Here is a 13,406-nt window from a genome sequence, read left to right as displayed (position 1 = left end):
TTGAATCAACGATGTCGATCTCGATTGCAAATTACTTTTTGGTTTTGGACGGTCTCGGAAACATCGTTGCCGGGTAAATCTCGAACATAGGTGTTACTATGCAAGGAACTCTGAAAACTGTAAATGTTGCGGAACAGGTTTTAGCAATTTTCGCTTAGGCTGTATCAATCAACCAACCATTTTTTACCTGACGCTTCAGTTTACTGAGCATTTTTCTCTGCTTGCGATGTACGTTATCACTGGTGGAGGATTCTCCGGAAGAGCTTAGGAGAATTTTTTCGGATAGAGATTCTTCTTCAATTAGTTTTGGCAGTTTGATGTCTTTTCCTGTCAGTTTCAGGTTAACAATAACATTCTGTTCTTCCGGGTTGGAACATTTTTCTAGTTTGACTATAGCCTCCTTGATTTGCAGGACGTTTTGCGAACACACTCCGATGCCGCGTTCCAAGTGCATCAATGCATCGTGGAAACTGTTTTCGAGTCGATTAATTCTCAAATGTATATCCAACAGATGAGAATTAATAAGGTCAATGGTCATGTTCGAATCAAACTTCGCATATTTTGTAGGCTCCGTCCTAGTCTGTGCTGTTTCGGTGTCTTGAAATGATTTTAATGTTGCCGCTGAATCGCTTGATGATAGTTGATGATTTCTATCCGTCATTTTTTTTGATCATTGATTTTTCCTCCTTCGCTTGATAATTTTGATGTCGATTTAGTACAAAGTCATGGTTAACTATGGTTAAAAAATGGAAGTTTTGATTCATGCGTTTCAGCAGATAATATTCCTGTAAAGGCGAACCTTCTTACCTTCAGCCCCATGTTTCTGTGAAACCATAAAATTGACTGACATGAATATGACTGATGACTTTCCTATCTCATTCAAGCAATCACCGTGAATGACTTAACATATCAGCCGATGTGTGCGTAGTAAGAATCGGTTAGTAGAAAAACACAATGTACCAATGATGAGTTCGTTAAGAAACTGTATTAGAATCTTGAGAGATGTCTGAGTTGTAACCTTTTGACAAACTCAATTGGCCTGTATCGTTTACTGGTGGAAATTTCTGGTTGCCCTATATGTATACAACAAGCTTCGAGTGAGAAGGGTGTCAGATGCTAATAACATTTCTCTTTATCTTTTTCTCGTTACAGATTGGACATTAGCAAAAATAATTCCTGTCGAGTCACGCTCCAGGCCTTCCAGCGCCAGCTATGGGAGTGCCAGGAAGCATTAACAACATTAACGGAGCTAAAACGCTTCGCGTTTGCCATTCACGACCCCCTCAGAAGACTGTTCGAGGTTGCGATACGACCGGCATCACTTCTCGCTCCTCTATTCCTACCACCATCAGCAGCACCTGCAGCAGTAGCCAAATCGCCATTGCCAAACACAGTAGCAGCAGCCATTCGACGAAACGCCATTCCCTCTCAGCAGATATGATCTCGTCGCGAAGCTGGCGAAGTTTACGACGACCCATCGGGGGTCCTTTATCGGCGCTTGCCGTTTTATTGCTCATCGCCGTTTTTAGCGGTAGTAACAGCCGAAGTAGTGTACTGCTAGTGCAAGCGGATTACATCTTGAACATTCGCACGACTGAATTTTCCAACATTAGCGAAACGCCACACTTTGTCAGCTCAACCTCGTACAATGCCCGCGGGATGGCTCCGCTGTACAATCTGACCAATCTAGTGGTAAAGCTGTTTGTTAGCACAAACCCGGTTCCGGAAGGTGAGTTATTTTACCCACTTTATGCACTGAGGTATCGAATCACCAGTTGAGCTGATCTGGTTACGGTCTGAAAATGCCTTACTACGTTACACTGCCCAGTAAGAACACACGAGGTCTACAGTTTAAAGACACCGTCAAACTCCAGTCGTCACGCTTGGCCACAATTAAACCCCGGCTTCGGTAACCCAAAACTGTATGATCTGTTATGGAACAATCAACCGCGAGGAAATGTTGAACTGTTTAGCCGACATCAATTATAGTAGAAGAATGAAACAGGCAACGAATAACTGTGTTTAGGGTATATTTTTACCACGCAATATAACTTGACCAGGGTGGCGAATTGATCAACGGCCATTGTGCGCGGTTTGCCGCCAATTCGGGCGGAACAATGGTTTCGATTTGCCGGACTTTCTCACGATTAAAAAAATTGTTCTGTGACGATAGCAAGATGAATGGCAAGCTTTGGACAATATGACCATTCTTGCATACAGTTTAAAGCATTCTAAAATACCGTTGGTTGGATCGTTTCCATCAAACAATGTTCGCTATGACAAAAGCTTTGTCGAAGGTTTCATGTTCTGGGATTAGAGTTGTAGTAACAAAAATTAAATTGGCCGATAGTTTGACGGGCTCGTAGATCTCAAACGTGCTCCTCTCAAATAAGAGAATGAAAAAGAAATGTCTGTTATGAAATGGCCTTATTTCGCTCGATTTCATTGTAATTTCACTGCATTAAATCAGTTTTTTTAAGTTGGCAACTGAATACAATTTATCTTATCTACTTTGAACTTTGAAATTTTCTGGTTCTTGAATGGATTAAACAATTCAGGGCATTTATATTTTTTGTGGTCATAGAGAAAAACTTGGTAAAAGACATCTTTGATATTCGATTACTATTTTCTCTACAATTTCGAATAACGCTAGATTTTTTTCACTGTTGTAGGTAGCAAATAGTTCAGCCATTTTGTACAGTCATATTAATTCAAAGCTGCGGGAGAAATACCACAGGGTGCGCCATAATTATTGCAACAAGAAACAGAAGATCGTTAACCACGTTTTTTTTTTTTGTAGCGCAGTACCATAGATGTTCTCACAACACTAAACTTTGCCGAAGACAGCATGCTGATATCTCTCACATATTGGTGCTTATCACGGGAGTCACTTCACGGTGAAATCAGAGTGAAGTGAACAAAATCCTATTACGGGACTCACGTAAGTGAGAAAAACGTCGCGAAGTGACATCTGCCGTGGAATCTGGGTTATTATGAGTGTCATATCAGTGAAGGGAGAACGGAAGAAGCGACGTTTCGCGTGGAATTATTTCACGACCATTTTGAACGGTGAAATGATTCCACGAAGCTGCCATAAGTTTTAAAGTTGATTGGTTTGTGATCTAATGGTAAATATTGGATTTATTCTTCAGGAACGAAGCGAATCAGAGTTTGATCCGTGCCTTAAAACGGTCAATTTTTCATTTGATTGCCCGATGAAAAAAATGCAACTAGTTCAGGAAATTTTCGATAAAAAAAAACATTTTTTTTGATGCCGAATGTCTTAGAAATGCAGAACACGTCAAGATCTGGTGTTATCTAAAAAAACGGGGAAAAACGACTTTCTGGGACTTAGACATTTTTGAGCTGGGAAACAATCTCATTTCACTTGTCCTATTCTCAATTTCACTTCACTGTCAATCTCACTCCACGGAGGTGATTTTTGTCACCTCACTTGAGGTGGAATCGGGAATAGGTCTGAAAAAGTGAAGTGAGCGTGAGAGTGAAATATATTTCACCGTGAAGTGACTCCCGTAATAAGCTCCATTGCAACCAGAAAAATCTTAAAATGTAAATAACGATTTTTAATGCCTTCTCATAGAAATGTTGCTTGCAATATGCAAGAGATAGAAACATGATGTCTTCTGTAATGTTTCTTGTTTTGAGATCACCTAATACTTTGCCTAAGACACCAAGCGTCTATCTTTACCTAATGAAAAAGTAAATATTCTATCTCACTTTTAGGAGGATTGATCACCTAGCTTTCTACATCAAAAGATGCGTTTTCAATTATTTTGAAACTTCTCCGAACATATTTTACGGTTATAATAAACATTTGTATCACTACTCAATTATTCGCACGATAACAGCAAAATGTAACATTGTGCATCGGTTGAATTTTTAAAGTAAACTGCATCCAGAATAATACACAGAATTATGAAAAATATCTTAAATATTGAAGCGTAATAGAAAATCAGTTCACCCTGACATTTTTTTAATGAAATGTTTTATGATGATAAAATCGGGCGAAAAATGTGATAAAATCGGGGGCAGATAAAATCGGGTACAGATATAAACGGGTGATTACTGTATATGCAGTTTTTCCTTGGATCAGCCTAAAATTTTTAAATTAGCCGTTTCATAATATTTTTTCTTCATTGCTCTAACCAGAGCAGCGATTAATCCAAGCAACATGCTGACTATGACGAGAGAGAAATATCATCGCACTCGTTTCTTTCTCTCATGAATAGTCAGCAACCATCACAGTAAGCGTGGAGATCCGACAAGTGATTCAATATCTTGTCTCTTTTGTTGTCAGTTTCGGGTTCTCATTGTCAATCGTCGTGAATATACAGAGTTAACTCGGAAATATCACTGCAATGCAAATCAAGGTGATTTTTGGAATATCAAAAATCGTTTCAGTAGCGTGATTATGTCAGTGCCAGCTTGAAGTTTGTTGCTATCAGGATTTTTTAAATTTGATCTGCTTTGCGGTCCGTGACGATCCCAATTCAAGATATGGCCTTCAATAAACTAGGTTTATAATTTCAAACCAGTGGTTATAGGTGTCGCTTGATGGGCTGGCACAACAACCCCAAGTATTCGGAACACAACCGGAACAGGTCCGCATTTTTACATTTTTCAATGAGAGGCATGGTAGGATTTTAAGCACTTCTAAGCACTACTTTGATCATCGTTACCATGTTACTGAAACATATTCCGGCCATATATCCGGAACCAGTCGATTAACTCCGGCCTCTTCGTTAAAAGAAAATATGAATGAAAAATAGGAGAAAAGAAAAAACCGTTCCGAACCGAAATTGAACAGTTTCAAAGTTGAACCGTGCCAAAATTTAACAGGATCTGTGTATAAACATACATACCCATTAGGGTGGGGAATCGTTATATGAAAAAAAAAAACGGAACTTGATAGCAGAAAGCCAGAACCAAGTTTTTTTTGTTCTGTCTGGGGCCCAAAACAATCCTGAATTTATTGCAAGTCGATTGGTTTTGTCTCCGCTTAGCGCATTGCATTTTAAATTTATATAGAGATTTGTATGGAAAAACCAACTTTTTTGCATTTTCCATTCTAAAGAGCTCAAAATGGCTCAAACCATAGGTTTCATGACTTCAAACGGTAGGTTTTTTGATGCCTGAAGCCTGTAGTACACTCTTTGACCGAGCGTCAAATATTTGTCACTTTTTGACAGATGAAAATTTAGTCAAAGATAATTATTTGTCACTCTCCAATTTTAACATGGGGCAAACACGGACAAACAACAACCATGATGTCAAATAAATTTGACCATTATGTCAGAAGGTCAAATATTTGACCATTAGACAAAGAGTGTACTACAGGCTTAACAACTTGGCCGAAGACACTAAAGAGCTGAGGTGAGCCAAAAAAATACTAGAGCTGTTCAAAGTTGAGTATGTCGAAATTTATGTTGCAAATCATTTTTTCTGCCAACACTGCCAGTGTGCCGGCGTCAGTCAGATTTCCATCAGAAGTGACGTCTGAAACACGTTGTAGATTCTATCTACGCCTAGAATATTGACCTAAATTTGTTTACTTGATCCAGCTGAGTGTATAAACTCGTTAGGACAGGTTACTTCTGATGGGAATCCTACTGACGCCGGTACATTGGTAATGTTGGCAGAAAAGAAGATTTTCTGCATTTAAATCGACATACTCAACTTTGAACAGCTATAGCTCTTCTTAGAGACATCCCAGCTCTTTAGTGTCTTCTACAAAGTTGTTAGGCATCTTAAATACTATACTTTAACATAATGTAGTGCATTATTAGAGCATTATTGAGCTCTCTAGAAAGGTAAATGCAAAAAAGTAGGTTTTCCCATATAAATTTTCATACAAATTTGAAATGCAATGCGCCAAGCGGAGACAAAACCAATCGACTTCAGGTAAGTTTAGGGTTGTTTGGGATCCCAAAAGGAACCAAAAAAACTTGGTTCTGGAAAATCGATCATTTTTCCCCACCCTAATACCCATACATATTTAAAAGTTTTCTGTTTTGCTCCCGCGATTCATTTTTTGCCGCGAACTAACACTGTCTTTAGTTTAACCTACAACAAGCACAATATTCAAGAATCAAATTAATAAACTCATGCTGTCAAAAAACAAATAAAAATGCAATATTATTTTTCAGATATGAGATCATTTGGAAAATATTAATAGAATTCTTTTTATTACAATTGGTGTTATGAAGAAGCATGTTCTCTACTGAGAATAAAAATGAATGATCATACAGATTCAAAATGTACCAAACTAAAATACGCTCAGTTACAAAACGAAGTAATAGTTGCTTATTGACAATGCTTTTAGTCGGCGTGCAGCCAAACCGAACCAAGCGTCGAAAAACATTTAACGCCGCAATTGCTGTGTACAAGCTGTTACAGCGAATATTTGTTATAATATCGTTATCGAATGCTCAAACGATTCCGTTACTTCATAATAGATAGATTATTACTTCTCATATCCACTAGGTGTCAATAACTCAATCTGAGAAAACGGCGCTTAGTTCGGTCTGATCGCACGCCGACCATATATCAATATCATACATATCAATTGAAGAAAAATCATTGATTATGTTTGCTAGCCTCATAACATCATGCTGTCAAAATGAACTTGATATTTCTGTTGGTTCAATCTCAGTACAGCCATACCCGAATGATCGAGAAAGATATCAAGAAAAAAATGAGAGTGAGAGTTGACGCTAAGAGAATCATTGTAACATCGCAAACTCTTTTGTAATGAACCATGCATCGTTGTTGGCTGATTCTGGTGTTGCATCATTTTGGCGTAATGTCAGTAGTATGATAGTGACTTTCCGCAGCTCTGGCTCTAACATTCAAGTGCTTAAATCCAAAATTTGAGCTCAATATCATGAAGTCTGATTTTTTTATGACTTTTCAAAGTTGACATGCTCACGATTTTTTACATATTTTTGAAAAAAAGTACATTACTTTTTGAAGGCTTTGCAGTTTCAATGATAGTTTGGATTTCTTTGGCGTCAAAAGAAAAGTTGTTTGAAATACTGTGCAATACAAATCTCTTTTATTAGATATTGTAAATTTGGTCATAGCAGGCCTGACACTAAAAAATTAATAAAATAAGTGATTTTTTGTAGAAAAGCAGCTTAAAAGTTTTGTTGCCGCAGTTTGCCACGGTTGTGACTACATTCAAAATTTAGGTGAAAACGTAAGCTTTCAAATGCATATTGGCCGCTGTAGCGTAAAACTGCGCAAATTGTCGCTTTAGTGAGAAATGTGATAGAAGTTTTTTCAACATATTTTTTTTAAACTCGGAAACCCAAAATACTCCATTGACGAAAATTTGCGATTTAGACATTAATCCGCCAGGCTTCAAATATAAGTTTGGGAAAAACACACAAAATTTAACATTGAAAAGTTATGTAAATGCGTGTTGTCATTGTTTCATTCTGTTTCATTATTTCTTACAATGATTGATTGAACGTAAACGAAGATTAATATTTTATATCGGCTAGGATATGAGCGTTGGCCAATATCTGGATCCGAAATACATTATAAAACTATCAAGAAAATAATCAGGTTAGACAGAGTCGATGTTTCCAGGTCATCAATATCAGACAAATCATAATACTATCTATAGGAAAAATGACCGAAGAGGCTCAAGAAAAGAGTAATTAAATAATAAAATATGCCCGAGAACATTTCACTCGTAAAAATAGTCTAGAAAATACTTCAGTGACACGATGAAATCATTTAATTTGAATTCAAAACATACTCCGGAAAACGCAATTTTTTTTCCAATGCAAAACCTACACATCTGACAACACTGCAGCTCATAATTGATATTTTTTGTTTCTTGATTACGTTTCTTAAAAAATTATGTATCAGTTTATTCCTGAGTTTTATGGTTTTGTAGTTATGAATAAAAGAAAATGAGAGTTTGAACAAAAAATGGTATTTTTTCGAAAAAGGGAAAGGTGTCTCACAAAGCCAGGATTTTTAGTGAACCTGTATGAACAATGTCCCAAACTTTGAGCCAAATCTGAGAAGGTCTGTTGACATAATATCCGCAATCGTGATTTTTGACTTTGTACTGTGGATGCATTCGTGGTGTTTTGACTGTGGACTCTGTATGAGGTTCATTTGCTTCTGTTGAATGCGGTTGCGATGTGAATAATCAATTTACCACAGTTTTCTGAACTGTGACTAACCCAATTTAACTGCATGAGATGTTGCAGACCAATAGTCTAAATCCAATAAAACGTCGTGTGACTGTGTTTAATTGGGCAATTTTGCATACTTTGTTTTGTCAAAATCAATCTAGAGTAACTTTCAATGGGTCTCTTATTAGTATTTGTGAGCAAGGAAAGTATTATTTGCGAATTTCTCGCAAATTAATGTATTGAGAAGTAAATTGAGAAGGTTGTTTCTGCGATTGCTAGTTGATAACATCAGGTCTAGTCTCACCGGTTTTGCATTTCAAATTTTTAAATAGTAAATAGCCAAAGGAATTGGAATTCTGTTCTTTAATGTGTAAACCTACTTTTTCTGTCCGATCAGGGTCTAATAGAAAGTACAAACCACCAACAATAACATAGATATGAACCTACGTGAACTTACATAACTTCGCATATATTCTTGGCACATGCCAAGACTGTGTCCGTCAACCAGCCAGCCAGCTGCAATTGGTGTGCTATTGTTAGTAAAGACCTAACGTGCGTTCCGCTCTTCTGCCTTTCCTTATTTCAGGTTACCTTATCGTGCGGGAAGGAGACATCCAGCTGGGACCGAACGTGCAGGAAAACAACTGGGGACCACTGCTGCGGGAGTACTGGGCGGTCCTACTGGTGGTGGTGCTTAGTACCCTGCTAATCGTGTTGATGCCAATCATCGGGTTATGCCTGTGCTGCTGCCGGTGTTTCGGCGGATGTGGCGGGCGCACTCAGCCGTTCGATAAGAAACACGATACCTGCCGCCGAGTGCTGCTGGGTCTGGTGCTGATCTGTACCACATCCTCTTTGGTGTAAGTCTGTGCGCACACATTTCCCTGCGTCGTCCTTCGTTATGAAATTAACCCATTTAATATGGCTTCACTCTATTTTTTCCCACTGGCTCTAAAATATGTTTTCCTTCGCAGGTTTGGTGTTGTGGTAGCCTACGCGACTAACAGCTACATGCAGCACGGGGTCGAGAACATCACCACCTCAGCCCGGTACGGTGTGGACGATACACGTGAGTTTTTGCAAACGACTTCGCGGCAGATCTCGCAACTGCTGGACACCAACTATCAGGAACTGAACAGCCAACTGAAGCGCACACTGCACGACGCTTCCAATATTATTATCCGTCGGTTGGAGGAGGAATCCAAAGCGGAAAAACTGAACACGCTTAACGAGTTTGTCGAACAGCTACCGGCAATCAAAAACAATCTAGATATTATGACGAAGCTGACCAAGGAACTGCGGGTGAATGCTTCCCAGCTAAATGATGGTGGGTGGTTTTTGTGGTTTCCGAGGGCCTCTATGGGTTTTTAATTACTGGTTACTTTCCGCTCAACAGGACTACGGGGCGTTAAGCGTGAGCTGCTGGCCTCGCTAACGAAGTGCGGCACCCAGGACTGCATCAATGTGATGGAGGATTATAAAATCGGTCGTTTGGATACGAATGGAATCGATTACAACTCGGTGAGTTTGAAATTGCTTCGCCGAAATTTTTTAAAGTGGTCCTGTTACGAAGGCCTCACAAGTGCGCTCTAATATTCTGTTTTTGTTTTTCCAATTTCACGCAACCTAATTGAACGTAATCTTATTCCGCTGTTGTGTGAATATGTGTGTACGTCCTTCCATGTCTAACACCATGTTCATCTAAACTCTCATCAATACGTGTCTACGCAAACCCACCAACCGAATTCATATTACATACAGATACAAGATCGATACTTCCCGAGGGTAGGTTTCATGCTGCTGAAAAAATAAGCAATTCTGTGTGTTTTTGCTGTTTGGTTTATTCAAGGACTTTTTCTCCTTTCGCTCAACCCTACGTTTTACCTAGGGGCTTTTTTGTTGCGGCCCATCAACACGTGCATGTGTTTTATCGTTTCGTTTTAAAACGAGTTTGCTAATGATGCTTATTTTAGGTTTCTTTTTCGGTTTGGTCATTATTTTGCCGAGCTGCTCGGTTTTGAATGAGTTGAGATAGCCTTTTTTATGCAAAGTTTAATTGTGTATAATTTGATTCTCTACCAGCTTCCGGATTTGACCGAAATCACCAACAGTGTGCAGGAGCTGGTGTCCGGCAATATTGCCGTCGCAGTGAAGCAGGGTGTCATGCAGCTCGACCGGCTGAAGCAGACACTGGAGCGAACTGTCCGGGATAGTATCCCGCTGGTGACGGCAGCAGCCGATTCGACCGGGCGAGCGATTAAATCTGCTTCCGATGAGCTGACTTCGAAGCTGGGCAGCGTTTCAAACGCCATCGGAAATAATAGCTACAAGCACTTGGATCAGGCAGACGATTATATCGTTCAGTACGGTATCTACCGGTATTATGTTGGATTGGCCATTAGTTCTGTGCTGCTGCTAATTTTGATGTGCTTGATCTGTGGTCTACTGTGTGGAATCTGTGGAAAGAGACCCGATGGCTACGGGGATGATTGCTGCAATAAGGGAGCCGGAGGCCGATTCTTGATGTTGTAAGTTGCAAGTTGAATAATTCAAATGATGCTCGAAATGTTAAAATACTTTTCTTATCCACAGTGGAGTGGCCATAATATTCCTCACCTTCTCCGTGATACTAGCCTTCACGCTAGTGTCATTCCTCGTTGGAAGCATTGCCCGCCGGGGCGTCTGTGATTCGCTCAAACACCCCAAGGAAAGCCAGATAATTGATTACGTTGATACATATTTCAACATCAACAAGTACTACGAGCAGATTCGTAGCCAAAATGCACGTTCGAAATGGAAGTTACAGGATACTAATGGACAGCTTGATCCTCTTCGAATTGTGGATCTGATCGAATCTTGCAAAGCAAACAATTCTGTTTATCAGGTCAGAAACCCGTGTTTCAAAATCTATACTCAACAATAATTTTATGTGTTTTCGCAGGTCTTGAAATTGTCAAACTTTTATAATATCCAAGATATCCGTCAGTTCCCTGAGGACTACGGAATCATACGGGAATTGAACGCGCTCAAGGAGAAGATCGAAATCGGTACAGTGGTTATTTTAGACGCGGATGCTGAGAAGGATGTCCAATATCTGCGGGACTCTCGTTTGAACGACTTTGCGTCATACAAATTTGTGGATCATGTAGGAATTATTTTGCAGCACTACTTTTGGTTTAGTTATAGTTATCTCTCTTTTACAGCTTACTCAGAACATTACACAGAACAATCTGAATGACATTGCCCATAAATTACGCAAAGTTGCTGACGATATTCCATCGAACAAAGACCTTAACGATATCAAGGTCAATCTGAAGAACCAAGCTCTTCATTTATCCTCCTACCAGGTACGTCAAAATATTGGATCTACTTGTGGCACAAGTTAATCTGTTAAATCCTTTTATAAACAGGCAAACCTAGTGGACCCCATGCTGCGCTACACAAACGAATTGGTCAACCTTTCCACTAGCCTGGAGGTGATGCTCAAGTTTGGAAAGGAATCCTTTGCCGTCGCAATTGATGAGTTTCTTAACCAAATCAAGGACGCCGAGGAGTACATCAACAATCAGGGTCAACCCTTTGTCGAGGCGGTGGTAACAGAACTCACACAGGGTTTCCTGAATCAGATTCATTCGTATCTAAACTTGGTGATCGATTCCACCACCAAGGAAGTAGGCCGCTGTGGTCCGCTAGCTAACGTTTACGACTCGATGACGGTGGCCAGTTGCAATCGGATTGTGGATCCATTCGTAAGATTTTTGGATTTTAGTTGCTCTAGTGAAACACGTACCTCATAAAAGGATTTTCTTTTTAGAATGGATTTTGGGCTGGAGTCGCTTGGTGTCTGGTAATTTTCCTACCGACGATCGTGCTGTGCGTAAAACTGTCCACACTTTACCAAAAGTCAGACCCATACCCGGGGCCGCTAGTCGAATCGTAAGTTTGTCCCACTATTACTCAGTAGAGCGAATAACCAAACCGTCGATCATCCTTCGAGATTAATCACGTGTTATAACACACACTTATTTTTCCATGTAGACGGCAAAGTTAGACTCAAAGCTCATGAATCTTTCGTTTTTATTATTTCGGTTGTTCTTGATCCTTCTACTCGTAGTAGTTATTTACTCCTGTCATTTAGTTAGATCCACTAGATTATTTTTACTAATCGAATGTAGTAGATTCTACCACTATTTTAAACTATTAGTGTAAATAAAAGTTTTTTTTTATGTAGTTTTTTGGTTGTGCGTAACGATTTCATTTCCGATTGACTCAGTCTTAACATTGTTTTGGATTACTGTCGATACACCTGTGTAGAGTAAAACTAACCTTTCGTAAATGTGTAGAATCTTGGCTTGGTAACCGTAAGTTGTGCCAACTCTTGGAGGTAGTTCTTTTTGGTAACAGCTGTGTTTGGTAAGTTGCGTTGGTTACTTTATTCGTTTAATTGTCTATTCCGCTAAGTATAATAATTGCTAGTTTATCACATCTCTGCTTCGTTAACAATGCATAACTCTGCCTTACATTGATGCTACCTAATTGCCATTGCCCTGAGCGTACATTAGAATGTATTACATTCGGCTAGTTTTCTTTAGATGAAATCATTTTTGTTTAGGTAAGTGCTTACATGAATAAATCCGTTCTGGGAACAATAATATCCGAATAACTGTTCATCGGTATTTTTATATTGGCTTAAAGGCAGACATTTGGGTGTATTAATAAGACTGGAATTTTTGAGACATGTTCACGCAAAACAATGTTGACGATATTTGCCAATCTCAACAATGTTTCAGACAATTTACCATTTACGACATTTTCGAAAGTTTTATGATTTTGACTCTTGTGACATACTTGACTTCTCTGACATTTTAATATCTGCTATTTTTTAATTTTTATACTTTATTTACTTCTGTTACTTATTAGAATTTTAAGATGTTTTTGACGACTTTGACATTTTTTACTTTATTGATTGAATATCTTAAAATAAGATTTGCAATTTTCCGCTGGAGGATTCACTCATGTAACGAATCGATTTTCGATAAAATGGTTGCATCAAACTTGTTCGCAAATAGACAGTTCGGACAATTGAAGTACTGGACAAGTTTTAAAGATTTTAGGATTGTTTTGAGTATTTCAAAAAAAAAGTGCTAAAATAAGTTTTTTACCGCTAGTTGTTAGTATAAAGCAGTACATCATAAACATTTCCAAGGTTTTTTGCACATCCAATTTTTTGCG

The 13,406-nt window shown here is 38.9% G+C and overlaps 1 protein-coding gene across 11 annotated transcripts in view; it reads left to right on the top strand.

The window, feature by feature from the left end:
• Positions 1-13,406, top strand: part of LOC129722121 (prominin-like protein) — a 109,274-nt gene that overhangs the window by 75,940 nt on the left and 19,928 nt on the right. For 10 of the 11 annotated variants that reach the window (XM_055675366.1, XM_055675365.1, XM_055675359.1 and 7 more), the window contains 11 exons: positions 1,153-1,729; positions 8,761-9,034; positions 9,149-9,501; positions 9,571-9,695; positions 9,936-9,959; positions 10,257-10,702; positions 10,767-11,058; positions 11,116-11,319; positions 11,378-11,521; positions 11,585-11,923; positions 11,989-12,110. In XM_055675366.1, the coding sequence (XP_055531341.1) occupies positions 1,213-1,729; positions 8,761-9,034; positions 9,149-9,501; positions 9,571-9,695; positions 9,936-9,959; positions 10,257-10,702; positions 10,767-11,058; positions 11,116-11,319; positions 11,378-11,521; positions 11,585-11,923; positions 11,989-12,110 (2,840 nt within the window). In that variant the 5' untranslated portion in view covers positions 1,153-1,212. The remainder of the gene's footprint in view (positions 1-1,152; positions 1,730-8,760; positions 9,035-9,148; positions 9,502-9,570; positions 9,696-9,935; positions 9,960-10,256; positions 10,703-10,766; positions 11,059-11,115; positions 11,320-11,377; positions 11,522-11,584; positions 11,924-11,988; positions 12,111-13,406) is intronic. The other variant, XM_055675362.1, reaches the window with a different exon arrangement.

This window comes from Wyeomyia smithii, chromosome 2 (assembly GCF_029784165.1).
Source record: "Wyeomyia smithii strain HCP4-BCI-WySm-NY-G18 chromosome 2, ASM2978416v1, whole genome shotgun sequence".
NCBI classification, from domain to species: domain Eukaryota; kingdom Metazoa; phylum Arthropoda; class Insecta; order Diptera; family Culicidae; genus Wyeomyia; species Wyeomyia smithii.
Note: the sequence above shows the minus strand (reverse complement) of the source record. Positions and strands in the feature narration are given on the sequence as shown.